Source organism: Scyliorhinus torazame, chromosome 9 (assembly GCF_047496885.1).
Source record: "Scyliorhinus torazame isolate Kashiwa2021f chromosome 9, sScyTor2.1, whole genome shotgun sequence".
Classification (NCBI taxonomy): Eukaryota; Metazoa; Chordata; class Chondrichthyes; order Carcharhiniformes; family Scyliorhinidae; genus Scyliorhinus; species Scyliorhinus torazame.
The window spans coordinates 116,332,285-116,350,520 of NC_092715.1; the positions used below are offsets into that span (position 1 = coordinate 116,332,285).

At 46.3% G+C, this 18,236-nt stretch overlaps 1 protein-coding gene across 2 annotated transcripts in view; it reads left to right on the forward strand.

Moving 5' to 3' along the window:
• Positions 1-18,236, forward strand: part of fer (fer (fps/fes related) tyrosine kinase) — a 414,420-nt gene that overhangs the window by 210,058 nt on the left and 186,126 nt on the right. For both annotated transcript variants that reach the window (XM_072516399.1, XM_072516400.1), the window contains exons 9-10: positions 1,709-1,898; positions 17,704-17,796. In XM_072516399.1, the coding sequence (XP_072372500.1) occupies positions 1,709-1,898; positions 17,704-17,796 (283 nt within the window). The remainder of the gene's footprint in view (positions 1-1,708; positions 1,899-17,703; positions 17,797-18,236) is intronic.

An 18,236-nucleotide genomic window follows, 5' to 3' on the forward strand; every position in this document is an offset into this window, starting at 1 on the left:
TTCGATTAGACATAAAGATCCCATACCACTACTCAAAAAAGAGCAGGAAATTCTTCTGACCTCCTGGTCAACACTTGGTCATTACCTCATTGCTCTATCTGGAATTTTGTAAGTGCAAATCAGCTTGTCATATTTCACTGCAACAGGGAGTACGTTTGGAAAGTGATTTATTTGCTGTGAAGCACATTTGGATATGCTGAGGATGTGAAAATAGCTCATTCATCCCTCTGTTTCTACCCATCATCCTTTCTTTTGCTTGCTCTTTTGTTTGTTTTGCCCACTGTTTCTTTACATCTTTCTTTTTGATTGTTTCCAACTTCTCTTCTGTTCCAGATCATTTATAGCAGCAATTTTGAAATCGTGAATGAAATGAAATTCTAAATACAATTTCATTCAGTAGTTCCCAGACATTCTGTAGTTCCTAGAGGCCAGACAAATGACTAGTTTCCAGGATTTCGAACGAGGTGTCTCCCTCAGACTTTCTAGAAAAGGACGCAGATGCCAACCCATACATCTCGCTGCTGTTTGAGTGTATTTTATACTCTTGTTTTTGAGCATCTTTCAAAAGCTTAACTATACTGAACTGAAATTTACTCATGACCCAACAGAATTCGGTTCTCTTCATTCATGCTCGTAGCCAGCATAAATTTCAAAAGTTCAAAGATGTGCAGGTTAGTTGGATTGGCCCTGCTAAATTGCCCCTTGGCAGCCAAAAAGGTTCGGTGAGGTTAAAAGGATAGGATGGAGATGTGAGCTTAAGTAGGGTGCTCTTTCCAAGGGCCAGTGCAGACTTGATGGGCCAAATGGCCTCTTTCTGCACGGTAAATTCTATGATTCTTTGAAAAATTTGACTTTCCCTGAAACCCCAATCTTGCAGCAACGTATCATCATACAGCATAGAATAATATTAATAATCGCTTATTGTCACAAGTAGGCTTCAATGAAGTTACTGTGAAAAGTTACTCGTCACCACATTCCGGCGCCTGCTCGGGGAGGCTGGTACGGGAATTGAACCCGCGCTGCTGGCATTGTTCTGCATTACAAGCCAGCTGTTTAGCCCACTATGCTAAACCAGCCCCTTAGCTAAACCAGCACAAACTGGAAGAACAGCACCTCATCTTCCAGTCAAGAGACCAGTCAACTCAATGTACTCATGGCAGCTCTTTGAAAGGGTTACCCAATTAGCTCCATTCCCCTGGCCCTTGCTCAAAGCTCTGCATTGTTTCTCCTTCAACTATTTATCCAATTCAATTTTGAAAGGTTGGGGACGTCAATTCATTTTCAAGCAGTGCATTCTGAATGGTCATAACCAGTGCTCCATAAAAATAAATAATTTTACCTCTGGTTCTTTTACCAATTACCCAAACCTGTATACTCTGATTACTGACCCTTCTGTCACTGGAAACAGTTCTTCCTTATTTACATTGTCAAGTCTTTTATGATTTTGAGTACTCTACTGTTCTCCCCTTTTCCTCTCTGCTCCACAGAAAATAGCCCCAGCTGCTCTATTTCTCCACGTAATTGAAATTTCCAGAGCATCTTCATGACTTTCTTTGTTCAGGCTTTAGCAGTGACTTGAGTTTTTCTTTTGAGCAATGACATCAATACTTAAAACAATTTGTGCAGAGTTGTTTTACTTGGTTTGTGGTATTTTTACTATGAAGGTGGTGAAAATGTAATGCATCTGTTCAAAATTTCTTTCCACCAGCATTGTGTTACTGCTGAGCCAGAAGCAGGCATTGGAGGAACTGAGACAGAGTGTACAGCAGATGAAATGTACTGAGGCTAAACTCTCTGCACAGAAAGATCTGTTGGACCAAAAGGTCAAAGAGAATGATGGGAAGGAACCACCTCCAGTACTAGCCTATGAAGATGATGCAAGATCTATTACTTCAATGGTAGGTCTACACACAGTCTGCATTATGTTTTGCAATGGCATTCATTTAAATTTAGAGATTGAAATAAAAAATATGAAATAAAATTCTGATGAACATCATCATTTGTTTCATGATGAACTCCTCATTGCAGACTCTTAAATGTTCTTGAGGGCCAACACATTTCAAGAAGTTAAACGCAAATTACTTGGGATACTGGAATCCAAAACAAAAGTATAAAATACTGGACAATCACAGCAGGTCTGACGGCATCTGTGGAGAGAAAAGGGAGCTAACGTTTCGAGTCTGGATGACTTTTTGTCAAAGCTAGAGAGAACTGGAAACCGGGTCAGATTTATACTGGTGTGCTTGTGAGCGTGTGTGTTGGTAAGGGGCCCAGGGATAGGTGGAGATTAACAAAGATGTTGTGGCCAGAAGGACAAAAAGAATGTGAATTGGGGTGATTAGGGCTGAGAAGGGTGCTGTTAGTGGCACATAAGAATGTGAATAGCGTGAGCAGTGTACCAAAGGGCAACCAGAAACAGATGGCCTGAGTGGGGTGGGGGGAAGGGGGACAATAGTGAGGGAAAAACGTATGAATGGGAGAAATGAAAATAAATGGATGGAAATAAGGTGGAGGAGAGAGTTCACAGTCTGAATGCGTTGAACTCAATATTAACTCTGGAAGGCTGTAACGTGCCGAATCGGAAGATGAGGTGCTGCTCCTCCAGTTTGTGCTGGGCTTCACTGTAACATTGCAGCAGGGCAAAGATGGACATGTGGACGTGAGAGAACGATGGTGAGTTGAAATGGCAAGCAACAAGAGGTCCTGCTTGCGGACGGGTCGAAGGTGTTCTGCAAAGTGGTCACCGAGTCTGCGTTTAGTCTCTCCAATGTAGAGTCGACTGCATTGGGGACAGCAAATGCAATAGACCAGATTGAAGGAGGTGCATGTGAAGCACTGCCCCACTTGAAAAGACTGTTTAGGCCCTGGGATGGTGAACAGGGAGGAGGTAAAGGGGCAGGTGTTACACGGTCTGTGATTGCATGGGAAGATGCCATGGGAAGAGGGTGAGGTGTTGGGAGTGATGGAGGAGTGGACCAGGGTGTCCCGGAGGGAACAGTCTCTGCGAAATGTTGACAGTGGGAGTGAAGGAAAGATATGCTTGATGGTGGAATCATGCTGGAGTTGGCGGAACTGGCAGAGGATGATTCTTTGAATGTGGAGGCTGGTGGGGTAAAAAGTGAGGACAGGGGAGATCCGATCCTGGTTCTGGGAGGGAAGGGAGATGGTGAGGGAAGAGGTGCGGGAGATCGGTTGGACACGGTTGAGAGTCCTGTTGACCACAGTGGGTGAGAACCACAATTAAGGAATAATGAAGACCTGTCAGCAGCGCCATTTTTGAGAGTGGCATCATTAGAACAGATGCAACGGCGGAGTAGGAACCTGGGACAATGGGATGGAGTCCTTACAGGATGTGGGCTGTGAAGAGCTGTTGTTGAGGTAGCTGTGGGAGCTGGTGGGTTTATAATGGATATTCGTGGACAGTTTATCCCCAGAAATTGAAATAGAAAGATCAGGGAAGGGAAGTGTCGGTGATGGACCATGTGAAAGTGATAGACGGGTGGAAATTGGAAGCTAAATCAATACATTTTTCCAGGTCCAGATGGGAACATGAAGCAGCACCGAAACAGTCATCGATGTACCGATAAAAGATTTCTGGAATGGGGCTGCAATAGGACTGGAACAATGAATGTTCCACAAAAGTGTAACCCATGTGGGCACCCATAGCCACAGAAGAGGAGAGAGTATGGAGTCAAGATAGGAAGAAGTGAGTTCGCTGGGGCAGGAACAGGCTGGTACGATGGAATATCAGGACAGTGTTGTTTGTGGATTTTTGGGCGAAGGTAGAAGCGTGCTGTCTAGGGTTGGAAGCTGTGGAGGGAAGGTCTCCAGAGGAGATGAGGTCAGTGACAGTCCTGGAAACAATGATTTGCTGCTCTGAGGTGGAGTCATGGTCCAGGGGGAGGTAGGAGGAAGTGTCTTTGAGAGTTGGCGTTCAGTCTCTGTGAGGTCGAGGTCAGTACACCAGACAACAACAGCCCCACCCTTGTCGGCTGGTTTGATGTCAAAGCCAGGATTGGACCTGGGAGCATGGAGTGTAGCCAGTTCAGAAGGTGACAGATTAGAGTGGGTGAGAAGAGCAGACAAATTGAGTCGGTCGATGTCATGCCTGCAATTCTGAATGAAAAGATCAAGAGCAGGTAAGCGGCTGGAGGGAGGGGTCCAGGTGGAGGGAGAATGCTGGAGGCGGATAAAAGGATCTGTTAAATGGCGGGGAGGACTCCTCCTGCCCGAAGAAGAGAGCACGTAGACTAAGGCGGTGGAAGAAGAGTTCAGCATCATGTCAAGCCTGAAATGCATTGGTTGGGGGGGAGGGGGGGTAGAGGTAAAGAGTTTGCATTTGACAAGAAAGATGATTCCTACAGGGTAGGAAGGTAGAGTTATTTTGATTAACTGATCCATCAGATTATTACTTCAAAAATAAATGTTTACATGGGGAAGTGAAAAGCTGCATTAATTGGAAATTGGCTTTTGACGGGTTGTGGTACCTATTGCATAAATGGCAAAATTCTAGGTCTGTTAAATTGCGATTGTATTCTCAAGTTTTATGCAACATGTTGTAGCTAATTCAAGGTGAACAATGAAATGAATCCGAAGGCGACAAAAAGGATGACAATTGTCTAAAGGAATACATGGACACGATTTAACCAAAACCGTTAAGCGGTAGCGAGCGGGAACTGTCGCGAGCTTCCCGACACTCGGCCCGGTGAGGCAGTCACCGCTATAAAACGTTAATTGGTCCACTTGATGAGGCCCCACATGCTTTACGCCGCAAATGATGGTCCCGCCAGCTGATTCGCTGGGACCGCACTCGCCAGCGTTCCCTAACGATGGAGAGCATCAGTTAAACCAGTCCTGCACAGCAAACCCACACAGCTCCTAGCCATGGCCGCCGAGAAGACCAGCCCTACAATTCGGGGATGCCGACCTGGGCAGATTACTGGACGGAATCGTGGCCAGATAGGATGTCTTGTTTCCCCCGAGGGCCTCGGAGGGTCTGCCACAGGGCAGCCAGTGGTGCCTGGAAGGAACTGTCAGCGACTGTCAGCCAGGGAGTATGACCAGGAGCACCGGCACCTGGTGCCGTAAGAAGATGAACAACCTCTGCCGGACCGCACGTATGAGTTGGCACCCAACGAGGAATGGGCCCAGAAGGTCGCAGAGGTAGCCGAGGACGGATCTGTAATCAATGTAGAGGCTGGCATATGGCGTAGAGATGAGGATCCACCGGCCTCCACCCAGATGACATGTCACACGTGCATTATTAATGCCATACAGACTGACTCATCCCTCCCACTGACCACATGTCCATTCGCCTGCAGGATCTCCATCCGATGCATCCAGCCCCCCCCCCCCCCCCCCCCCCCCCCCCCCCCACTAGAGCTCCAGGGATGCCCCCAACCTCCACCAGCGCAGAGATGCACACCTGCGTTGGCAACAGTAGTGGACCGACTTCTGGGGCACAGTTGCTGATGCACATCAGGTGGAGGCAGGAACGACCAGGCGAGACAGCAGTCGGAGGTCTGCTGGATCCCAGGAAACCGCTGGGTCCCAGTCAGATGCTGAGCCTCCAGATCAAATTTACCCAGAGCTGATGCAGACGCTAGTGCGGTGCGGCCGTGAGTTTCAGAGGGGGATGTCAGGGACCCTTCAGCAGGTCCATAGCCGTTTGGAGGAGTCCGAGAGACTACAGGCGCAGGCGATACCACTGGCAATGCGTGGCACTGAGGCCAACTCTGCTCGAGTTGTGTCTGCAGTGGAGAGCTTCATGTACGATGTCAGCCCCCAAGTGGAGGTGTCCAAGGCGTGGCTCAGTTAGTGACTGCCATGGCTAAGCACCTCAAGAGCCTGTCCCAGTCGCTGAGGGGATGTGACCTAGTACCAGGAGGATCTTGATGAGGCGCTGTGGGGCATGTTCCGGTGTCAGGTGGACATTGCTGAGGCCCTCCAGAGCAAGTCTCAGTCGCTAGGAACGGACCGGGGGGGAGGATGAGCTGGGTGCCAACCCAGAGCCACCCTACAGAGGGACAACGGCATTCACCCGCTTCCTCGATACCCACCCCACTGACAGTGGCGTGTCTTGGAGTCAGCACCCACAACAGGGCGAAGGCCATGGGACACACAGGCAGCTGGCTCCCTCCATCCCTGATATGCATCCTGGGGTCGCACGGTAGAGCACGGAAGGCTAAACAAGTTGATTATCACTGAGAGGGCTGGGGGGGGGGGGGCGGGGGGGGGGGGGGGTGGAATGAGGAGCTGGTGGCAGAGGATCTTGGTGGGGGGGGGGGGCGACATCATCGGGGGATTGGGGCAGTTTGGGACCCGTTTGTAGAATAATAAAAATGGCTGACCAAGGCCAATGTGACACCCCTGGCACTTTGTTCTGCAATGCGGGCCGAGCACCAATCCCATGTCCCATCTTCCCGGACATAGAGGTCCTGGATGCCTCCCCCTCGCCCGGCACACCCCGTGCAGGTAATGGGTGTGAGCGAGCACTCAGCACACAAGCGGGGTCAGACTATGGCATTGAATGAGGAGCGCTGGTGCTCAGCTCACAGCAGGTTATTATAACTCCCCTGCCCCTAGCAGTGACCCGCTGACAGTGCCACGCAGTCCATTTCTTCCTTTCGCTTTTTCCGTCCCTTCCTCACCGCTGCCTCTCTTGCTGCCTGCCCAGACCTTTCTTATGGACGAACACGTCCGTCTCTGCTGGGACAGTAAAATATTGTTCTTTGCACTGGTATGTTACCCAAAGCCTCGCTGGGAATAACATCTCCAATCTGACCTTGTTCTTGTACAGGGCCGACTTTGCATGGTTAGATTCGTCCCTGCGCATTGCCAGGCCGCCCCAATGTCCTGATACACTCTTCTGTCCCTCCCAATTGCACACCTTCATCTATCGAGCCCAGCGAAAGATGTTTTCTTGGTCCTGGCACTTGTGCAGCTTGGCTATTATCACCCTGGGCAACTCCCGGCCATGGGCTTTGGTCGGAGTGCTCTGTGAGCCCAGTCGATCTCCGCAGGTTTAGGGAAGCTGTCCCTTCCAACTAGATTGCCCAGCATTTGGGCCATGTAGATGGTTGGGTACCTTATTGTGCTCCCCTTGGCTTCCAGTCTCTTTCCGTGCTGTCTGCATGGCAGCTAGCGCCTCTGCCACTGGCACCTTGACTGTAGAGTTTATCTCGATCTTGATGCCATCCTTTATTGCATTTAGTTCCTTGGTTCGGAACGTCTTTCGTCCATCGCCTGGCGGGCTGGTGGGGGTTGTTTTCTGGGTTGCCGGTCTCCCTCTCTCGGGGGAGGTCGGGGACCCCTCGCCTTGTGGGTCCCTTGCTGCAATTCCTGGTATCCCTGCAGCCTCTTGAGCTGCTACTTTCTGGCATTTTTGTCGTCCATGCTAATGTTAAGAGTATGGGGATGTTTAAGTTCGATTTTGCGGGCTAAATTTGCCCAAAAGTGCTTATTTGTTTTGTATGGAGGAGAGTCATCTGATGTGCGACAGCTCAGCATATCCCTGTCACTGGAAGTCCGTGTGAAGTGCTCACTTACCTACGATTGCCAATTCCCAATTAGCAATAGCCTTCAGCCACATGGCCAGGGGCCTTCGCGGTCAGTAGGTGTTTGGTGGGGCAGGTGGGCTTGGGTTACCCCCAGAACGGGACCACATGATCCAGGGGTTGGCATGGCTGACCTGGGGCGCTGAGACCACCCATCCCCAGGACTGCAAATGAGAGTGGTCCTCCAAAGGCTCCCCCCCTCGCCCAGGGGCAGCAGCCCCAGTGTCTCCAAGCTCATTGCCTGGGAATGAAGATGGCTACTCACCTCCTTGGATCCCCTTCCCCCAGCTTCACATTTATAAAAAGGAGTACTAATCAGCGCCCACATGGCCACTTGCTGAGGAGACAATTAGATCACAGGAGGCCGTTAGATAGGGGGTCGCTCCCATAATTGTATGGAGATTGAGCTTAAGTGGTGATTATTGGTTTCTCGCCATGCTAAGGTGGGATCCCGATTTCGGCAACTGGAGCGGGCAGATAAGATCGCAAACAGATCGCCGTCCAGCGTTGTTCTCGATTTTGACTTCTTCCCCTGATTTACCGGCCTCATCACGCTCTCGCTTAAGTGCAACACGGCCATTAAGTCATGCCCACAGGAGGGCAGCACGGTGATGCAGTGGTTAGCACAGCTGCCTCATGGCGCCAAGGTCCCAGGTTCGATCCTGACTCTGGGTCACTGTCCGTGTGGAGTTTGCACATTCTCCCCGTGTTTGCATGGGTTTTGCCCCCACAACCCAAAAGATGCGCAGGGTAGGTGGATTGGCCACGCTAAATTGCCCCTTAATTGGAAAAAATGAATTGGATAGTCTAAATTTATTCCCCCCAAAAAATCATGCACACATTTCATTTTTCGTCCTGTAGATTAGCCACCATTATAATTGTCAATGTGCTTTATTTCTGTCACATACCATGGATTATGACTTGCAAGTTGTCAGGCAAATAACTTAGTTTTTGTGGTTTCAGTTTGATACTCCCTCTTTAATTCCCCTCTGCCTTCCTTAAGCTTTACACCAACACTGCCATGATGTAGGCAGGAGGGCAACTTGTTCCCAGGCCACTACTACTCTTGAACTGTCCACAGAAAGGTTTGTGAGAACAATTTGACTTTCTTGCTCCGTATCCCCTACACCAGCAAAGAGGGGAGAGTGGAAAAAGTACATGCATCCGTATACACGGACATTCCCCTCTCTGTCACTCATTTTAAATGTGAGAGATTTTGAGGTTTCACGATAATGGTTATAATTGGTTTGGATGTGTGGTCATGATTTGTGATGACATAGATTGCTGCCTTTGTGATCATTCATCGATATTTATTCTTCCCATAGAAGATGCTGATTCAAAGGGTACTCCTAGATATGGTTTCATAATGGCCTTATTCAAGAACTCTCAGAAGTGCAACTGATTATTGTCTTTGTAATCACTGACGGGTATTAATTATTCTTAAGCCATTCATAGGACATGGTGAATAAAAGGGCATTCCTAGATATGTTATTGAATAAGACCATGATAAAATCTTACAGAAATTAAAGTTTAAGTTGTTAATAATTAAAATAAAACATAGTTTTCTGCAGGATTGTACTCATCCCTGGAAACTATAGGGTAATTGTAAAGGCTGATCCTTGAATTATTTTTTAACTGTAATGCCGTAGAGCGATTTCCCATTCTTGCTTCATTGTGTAGCTTACTGAGAGACCCTAGTGGCAGCAGCCAGGTACTGACTGCAACATTTCTTTCAGTCACTGAAATGGTAAAAATGCTGGAACATACAAAAGTTTTGAAATGTTTTAAGTGCTGAACAAATACAATCAAGAGTTTTCCCCACCCCTGTTCATGGAAGGTGGATTAAAACAGTAAATCCTGCAGAAGTATGGAATAAATTGTGGAACAGTAAAGTGGCAAAAAATACTGTTATTTTGGACTGTACTTCTCGAGGCTGGTTGACATTCCAGCAGTAAAACAGTTCTGACTAAAATTAATAGAACACAATGAATAAAATGGATTGTCTGTAGTTTTATGCATGGAAAATGCAGACTAGTTGCGATTTCTAGTTAAAGCGTAAAGGCGGCACAAAGTACTCCAATTGAGATCAAGCTCTATTGAACCTCAATGGATATCAATCATTTGCTGTTCTGTTATTTTTTAAGTTAACAATTACAGCAGTTGATTAATCTGGCTACTTATGAGTGAGAAGAAAATTTCTTCTCACGATGCATAACTACGGGAAGCGAGAGAGGAGATTGCTGCACCGTTGGCCACGATCTTTGCATCCTCACTCTCCGCTGCATGGTCTCGCCAATATATCACGCTTCGGGACATCCTTTCCTGCAGCGTATGAGGTAGATAACGTTGACCGAGTCGCACGAGTATGTACCGGGTACCTGGTGGGTGGTGTTCTCACGTGTAATGGTGGTACCCATGTCGATGATCTGGCACGTCTTGCAGAGATTGCCATGCAGGGTTGTGTGGTTTTGTGGTCGCTGTTCTGAAGGCTGGGTAGTTTGCTGCAAACAATAGTTAGTTTGAGGTTACGCGGTTGTTTGAAGGCAAGTAGTGGGTGTGTGGGAATGACCTTGGCAAGATGTTCGTCTTCATAGATGACATGTTGAGGGCTACGAAGAAGATGTTGTAGTTTCTCCGCTCCGGGGAAGTACTGGACGATGAAGGGTACTCTGTCGGTTGTGTCCCATGTTTGTCGTCTTAGGAGGTCGGTGCAGTTTTTTACTGTGGCGTGTTGGAACTGTCGATCAATGAGTCGAGTGCCATGTCCCATTTGTACGAGGGCATCTTTCAGTGTCTGTAGATGTCTGTTACTCTCCTCCTCATCTGAGAAGATCCTGTGTATATGGAGGACTTGTCCATGGGGGAAGGCTTCTTTAATGTGTTTAGGGTGGGAGCTGGAGAAGTGGAGCATCGTGAGGTTATCCGTGGGTTTGCGGTAAAGCAAATTGCTGAGGTGACCGTCCTTGATGGAGATGAGTGTGTCCAAGAATGCAACTGATTCTGGAGAGTAGTCCATGGTGAGTCTGATGGTGGGATGGAACTTATTGATGTCATCGTGTAGTCGTTTCAGTGATTCTTGCATGGGTCCAAAGGAAAAAAATGTCATTGATGTATGGAGACAGGAGCTGAGGAGCACAAAGTGGGAACAATTGTTCTTGGGGAAATGCACAACAGTAATGTGGGGGTTGTTTAAGGAGCACTTGCTGCGAGTGCTGGATAGTTTTGTCCCACTGAGACGAGGAAGGAATGGTAAGGTGAAGGAGCCTTGGATGACAAGAGAAGTGGTGCTTCTAGTCAAGAGGAAGAAGGAAGCTTATGTAAGGTTGAGGAAGCAAGGATCTTGCATGGCTCTAGAGTGTTACAAGGAGCCAGGAAGGAATTCAAAAATGGACTGAGGCGAGCTAGAAGGGGGCATGAAAAAGCCCTGGCGGGAAGGCTTAGGGAAAACCCCATGACATTCTACACTTATGTGAGAAATAAGAGGATGATCAGAGTGAGAGTAGGGCCGATCAGGGATAGTGGAGGGAACTTGTGCCTCGAGTCTGAGGAGATAGGGGAGGCCCTAAATGAATATTTTGCTTCAGTATTCATGAGAGAAGGACCTTGTTGCTCATGAGAACAGTGTGAACCAGGTTAATAGACTCAAACAGGTTGATATTAAGAAGGAAGATGTGCTGGAAATTTTGAAAAGCATCAGGATAGATAAGTCCCCTGGGCCATACGGGATCTACCCAAGGTTACTACGGGACGCGAGGGAGGAGATTGCTGCGCCGTTGGCGATGATCTTTGCGTCCTCACTCTCCACTGGAGTAGTACCGGATGATTGGAGGGAGGCGAATGTTTTTTCCCTGTTCAAGAAAGGGAATAGGGGCATCCCTGGGAATTACAGACCCATCAGTCTTACGTCTGTGGTGAGCAAAATATTGGAAAGGATTCTGAGACATAGGATTTATGAATATTTAGAAAAACGTAGTTTGATTAAAAATAGTCAGCATGGCTTTGTGAGGGGTAGGTCATGCCTCACAAGCCTCATTGAATTCTTTGAGGATGTGACAAGACACATTGATGAAGGTCGGGCAGTGGATGTGGTGTATATGGATTCCAGTAAGGCATTTGATAAGGTTCCCCATGGTAGGCTCATTAAGAAAGTTAGGGGGCATGGGATACAGGGAAATTTGGCTGTCTGGATACAGAATTGGCTGGTCGAAAGAAGACAGCGAGTGGTAGTGGACGGAGAGTATTCCGCCTGGAGGTCGGTAACCAGTGGTGTCCTGCAAGGATTTGTTCTGGGACCTGTGCTCTTTTTGGTTTTTATAAATGACTTGGATGAGGATGGAAGGGTGGGTTAGTAAATTTGTCGATTACAAGAAGGTTGGGGAGTTGTAGATAGTGTTGAGGGTTGCTGCAGTTTACCACAGGACATTGACAGGATGCGGAGCTGGGCTGAGAGTTGCAGATGGACCTTGATGAATGTGAAGTGATTAATTTTGGAAGGTTGAATTTGAATGCTGAATATAGGGTTAAAGGCAGGATTCTTGGAAGTGTTGAGGAACAGCGAGATCTTGGGGTCCATGTACATAGATCCCTAAAAGTTGCCATCCAGGTTGATAGCGTTGTTAAGAAGGAGTATGGTGTGTTGGCATTCATTAACAGGGGGATTGAGTTTAAGAGCCGCGAGGTTTTGCTGCAGCTTTATAAAACGTTAGTTATACCACACTTGGAATATTGTGTCCAGTTCTGGTCGCCTCATTATAGGAAGGATGTGGATGCTTTGGAGAGGATACAGAGGAGATTTACCAGGATGTTGCCTGGACTGGAGGGCATGTCTTATGAAGAATGGTTGAGGGAACTAGGGCCTTTCTCACTGGAGCGAAGAAGGAAGAGATGTGACTTGATAGAGGTGTACAAGGTGATGGGAGGCATGGATAGAGTGGATAGCCGGGTGGAAATGGCTGTCACGAGGGGACATAACTTTAAGGTGATTCGAGGAAGGTATAGGGGAGATGTCAGAGGTAGGTTCTTTACACCGGGAGTGGTGGGTGTGTGGAATGCACTGCCAGCAGAGGTGGTGGAGTCAGAGTCATTAGGGACATTTAAGCGACTCTTAGACAGGCGCATGGACGGCAGTAAATTGAAGGGGTGTAGGGTAGGTTGATCTTAGATTAGGATAAATGGTCGGCACAACGTCGTGGGCTGAAGGGCCTGTACTGTTCTACGTTCTATGTTCTATGTATCTGGTGTATAACGTTGGTTGAAAGTCCTGTGTGGTGAGGAGGTCTTGTTCAAACTTGTGCATGAAAATGTTGGCATATTGAGGTGCGAAGTTGGTCCCCATGGCTGTTCCGTGTGTCGGGCTGAAGAACTTGTTGTCGAAGGTGAAGACGTTGTGATCCAGAATGAAGCGGATGAGTTGCAGAATTGCGCCTGGAGAATGGCAGTTGTCGGTGTTGAGTACTGAGGCTGTTTTTCATCATAGAATTTGCAGTGCAGAAGGAGGCCATTCGGCCCATCGAGTCTGCACCAGCTCTTGGAAAGAGCACCCTACCCAAGGTCAACACCTCCACCCTATCCCCATAACCTAGTAACCCAACACTAAGGGCAATTTTGGACACTAAGGGCAATTTATCATGGCCAATCCACCTAACCTGCACATCTTTGGACTGTGGGAGGAAACCGGAGCATCCGGAGGAAACCGAAGCACACGGGGAGGATAGTAGACTCCGCACAGACAGTGACTCAAGCCGGAATCGAACCTGGGACCCTGGAGCTGTGAAGCAATTGTGCTATCCACAATGCTACCATGCTACCGAATAGCAATGCTCTTCTGTTGCAGCAATTCCATCGTCATGGGGGATGCTGGTGTAGATGCCGAGACGTCCATTGTGACGAGGAATGTTCCTGGTTCAACTGGTCCATGGGTGCTGAGTTTCTGTAAGAAGTCCATCGTATCACGACAGAAGTTGGGCGTTACTTGTACGATGGGTTTCAAGATGCCCTCGTTGTGTTGTGCTTGGGTGACGTTCGGGGCTGTCTTGTGAATGCGACTGATGAATCTGGCATTGTCGCGACTCCTGATGGCTTGAGCATACAAGTCGAGTCTCGGGCAGCGGCCTTCCGGAGGGGTCCAGTTAGGCTCTTTCCTCTTCGGTTGCCGTACCACAAATCTCTCGGTCTGCTGTTCCGGTTCATTGGTTGTCTCATTGGGTTCGCTGTCGGCCTCTGCCTCACTCACCTGATGAATTGCTCCGTGTCTGCCGCGAGACTGATGGGGTCCATTTTGGTGGTGGTGTCGAAATTGAGCCCTCTGCTGAGGACTTTGATTTTGTCTGGTTGCAGGGTATAGTCTGACAAGTTGACAATAGATTTCCCTGCATTGTTTTCAACTGTGGTACCGGGGGAGGGTTGGTTGCTGCTGGTGGTGATGCCGAGTTTCTCAAGCTTCCTGTTCTTGGTGTGCATATAGATGGCGTATTACCGTTGTCTCATCTGTTTGGCTGTGTTCCGCAGCTGGTCTGCTGCGTCCTGAGCGCAAGTTGAGAATATGGACTCTATCTTGGTTTACAGGTTGCGGCGCCTGCTGTAGAGCTGGTGTACGAGGTGGTTGAGGAGTAAGAGAGAGGTGCGATGGCAGTCTCTCAGCGTAGTCTGTGTTGTAGGTCGACTTGAGTGGGTTTGTGATCTTGTCTGCTTTCTTGCATCTTTGTAGAAACTTAATGTCAGTGTCTATATGCGCGATCTTCTTGGAGATCCTCTCCACTTTGAGCTGACAGTTTGCGGTGTCGATGGTAGCCATGGTGTGGAGATGCGCTGGACTGGGGTGAGCACAGTAAGAAGTCTTACAAAACTATTTATAGTAAGAAGTTTTACAACACCAGGTTAAAGTCCAACAGGTTTGTTTCGATGTCACTAGCTTTCGGAGCGCTGCTCCTTCCTCAGGTGAATTAGGATTCACCTGAGGAAGGAGCAGCTCTCCGAAAGCTAGTGAGTTGGACTTTAACCTGGTGTTGTAAAACTTCTTACTGTGCTCACCCCAGTCCAACGCCGCACTCCACATCAAAACTATTTATGATACTGTTAATACTGCTGCAATTATACCAGCAGATGGCAGCAACACACTTCTGAACTTTATGGCCATTTGTGAATTTTGACTCAGAAATGTGGTTAAACCTTTGAGCTAAACTCAAGATATTCAGGGTATGTAGTGGTCTCCCTGGTTACATTCATTGGACTCTTTGATTTAAGAGCAGCTTTTTCGACAAAGCAATCCCTGTCTAGAAGAGCCACTGCAGCAATTTACACGGTATGACTAAATACAGTGAGGCATTGGCAGGTATTGGTGAAGCACTGATTCACCTAATCTGAGAAGAAAATGCTCAGTAGACAGGTGGAATATGGGCTAGAATTTTATGTAGAGGCAAGACCAGGGAGAGAAATTACAGGCCTTGGTGCATTCTCTGTTTCCAGGCCCACTGATCACATTCTGTAACAATTTTAAATTATTGAATTTAAGTAAGTTTGACAGTTCTATTTGTTCTTGAATTTCAATTTCTTTACACACAATGCCAATTGAATATATGTTAAAATATACATATGTATTAAATGGCAATGACTGAACAATCAATTCATCAAAACACAGCAAATTATTAATTTTCATGCTATGTTAAAAGGTCTTTCTGGAAATCATTTGAATAGCTAAGTCACAATTTCATAGCCTCTGACTCAGGACGTGAATAATAGTCAGTCTGTCATTTGTAAGATTTAACCATTGTCAACTTTTGCCTGCAAATTTTTTCTCCTTGCAAATACCTTTCCAATTACCTTGTGAAAACTTATATTGAACATATTTCCACCACCTTGACAGGCAGAACATTCCAATCATTCATTGCAATCAAGAGGTTTTCCTCCTATCGCCTCTGTTCATTTGTTGGTCACCTTTAACTTATGCCCTTTAGTTCTCGACCCTCCAGTTTCCAGAAATGATTTATCTTTATTTTCTCTATCTATCTATTCATGCTTATAAATACATCTATCAAATCTTCTCCTCACCTTCCCTGCTCCAAGGAGAAAACTCCAGCTTCTGCAGCTGTAATTCCTCATCCCTAGAGCCATTCTCTTGAATTTCAACTAGTAAAGTTGTCATAGTCCCAGATGACCATAGGCTACTTTCCCCTTTGACGGGGAGAGCTGACTGGTGGTGATTTAACCTGAGGATCACCACACCTCGGGTGAGGAGCAAGATTGAGAAGGCAACGCCACCATGAATAACCTCACGGGAATTGAAGCCACGCTGTTGGCCTCACGCTGCATCATGAACCACCTGTCCAGTCAACTGATAGCCTCTCCAAAATCTTCATATTATTCCTTAAGCATGGTGCCCAGAATTGAATGCAATACTCTGGGTTGAACTTGTGTTTTATTTAGATTTAGAATAACTTCCTGAATTTTGCACTCCCACCAAACTGCGAATGATAACTTCTCAAGGCAAGGAATTTGAGGGATGTAGACAGCTGAATCCACAGGGTGGGATATCAAAGAGATTGAACACTATAACTGCTAGTACGTCACTTGGGGAAGCAGGCTTGTTCTCCACCCAACGATCAGACAGGCTAATTCCATCTATGATCCAAACCAGGGAGGCCTGTTCCATCTAACATTTAGAGCCACGGCAGATTGCAGATAGTCCCCTCTAAACGATGCAGTTTCATGCCTACGCTGAACCAGGATGAGACGTTTCCCGGACTTGGTCAACTAAACGGTATTATGTGGTAACTATTTGCTGGATTTGACCTATAGAATTATTAAAATTGCTTGGGAAAAGGACTATCTCGGGAACGTGGGTATGTTTTGGGGACAAGAAATAACCAGATAAAACGGTATGTTTAGTTATTAACATACTTGAATGTACTTGAGTGTCGTAGTGTATATTAGTCTTTTTGGTTGTGGTTTTGTTCCTTTTACTTGAATACTTGAATTAAATATTCTTTATTAATTGTTTACACAGCAACTGGTCTGGTTCCTCACTTGATGTACATTATTCCCCACATTATTCCAAACAAATATATACCACGAAGAACTAGTGTATCAATTTATCATTTGGGTGTTTGAGACACTTGGAGGTAACATCAGTGGGGTTCTTAACAGTTAAAACAACACCATTCCATCTCGTTCCCTATTCATTGTCTCAAGCTGAACAAAATTGAACTTTTGATATCCTATTCAATCCTGAGCTGATCTTTGCATTCGTGCCGAATTGATACTTCATTTGATGCATTGCACATGTTATGAATTTTCTGACTTACTGCAACATGGCTTAGAGGGGAATGCAATGCACTTTTATTCATTAAATGATGGCCTGGGCTCCAATGAGGATGATAGTTTGCAAGGACAATGGGGTCAAGAGTTGTTGTTTTTTGAGGAGGGAGTGTTGACAGTAGAGTTGAAGGATAGAGTCAGTACCCGAGAGGGGAAAAATTATCAGTAGTAGCTAACATGGGAACCAAAAAGGGAAGTTAGGGGCCAGTACTGGTAATAGGGTCAAGGAAACAGCTTCTGGGCCACGTGGACAAGATGAGGGAGATCAGAAAGATACAAGTTCAAGGTAAGAAAGTGGGAAATCTTTGAGGAAATTTGAGCACCGATCCAAGTAAAGGGAGGGAAGCAGCAGAGGTAAACGATCAGATAGGTTCAATCTTAGTGACATTGACAGGATAGACGATGGAAGGATTTTTGCCTTGACTGGTGAATCTGAACTCGATCACAATCTCGGAATAAAGGCTCTGCCATTTCAGACTGAGATCAGAAATTTCATTACTTGAATCTTGGGAATTCTCTACCCCGAAGTGCTGTGAATGATAAGTCTGATTATATTCAGAAAAGAAAACTATGGATTTTTAGCTACCAAGGAAATAAAGATATATTGGGTGGTGCCATGATCTTATTGACTGGTGGAGCATGTTCAAAGGGCTGAGTAGCCAATTTCGGCTTCTAATTCTTATGTTCTAAGATAGATTTGAGATTGGGTAAAAATGTTAGAAAAATGAAATAGTTAATGGTAACCTAATTAATCCCTGATCAGGTTTTGGCAATGCACCATTTTAATTGGGTGTGCGTAATGCATTTCCTGAGTTTTGCCTATTTTGTTTTTCAGGATAAAGGAAAAGACAAGGTTTCAAAATTCGACTCCATTCGACATTCCATTGCTGGAATGATTAGATCGCCAAAGAATTATTTGAGTTCATCTGTAAGTTAAATATGTTCAAGTGCTTTAATTGCCAAATAATTCTGGGAAATGGTGTATATGTAGTTTAATTGAAGAACTTGACCAGTTCAATTATCTGATCAGTTTTTGATTCAATACATGGGATATTCCTTTTTTAAAAAAATAATAATTCCAGGACGTGGGCAGACATTGATGTCTGTAATTTATTGTTTATCTATACCTAGTTGCCCAGAGAAGATGATGATGGTGGTGGTGGTGAACCTTCTTCTCATATCATTGCAAAGCATGTGAAATTAGATCCCTGTAATGGTTTGGTGCAACTATGTGGCTTCAAAGACCAGATAAGAATGAACCACTTTGGAGTCATGTGAAATGCACATTTTCTTCATTGAAGAACATCAGTGAACAAGTTGGGTTTTCAAAATAAAATTTTTGGCAGCTTCGTTGTTACCTTTACTGTT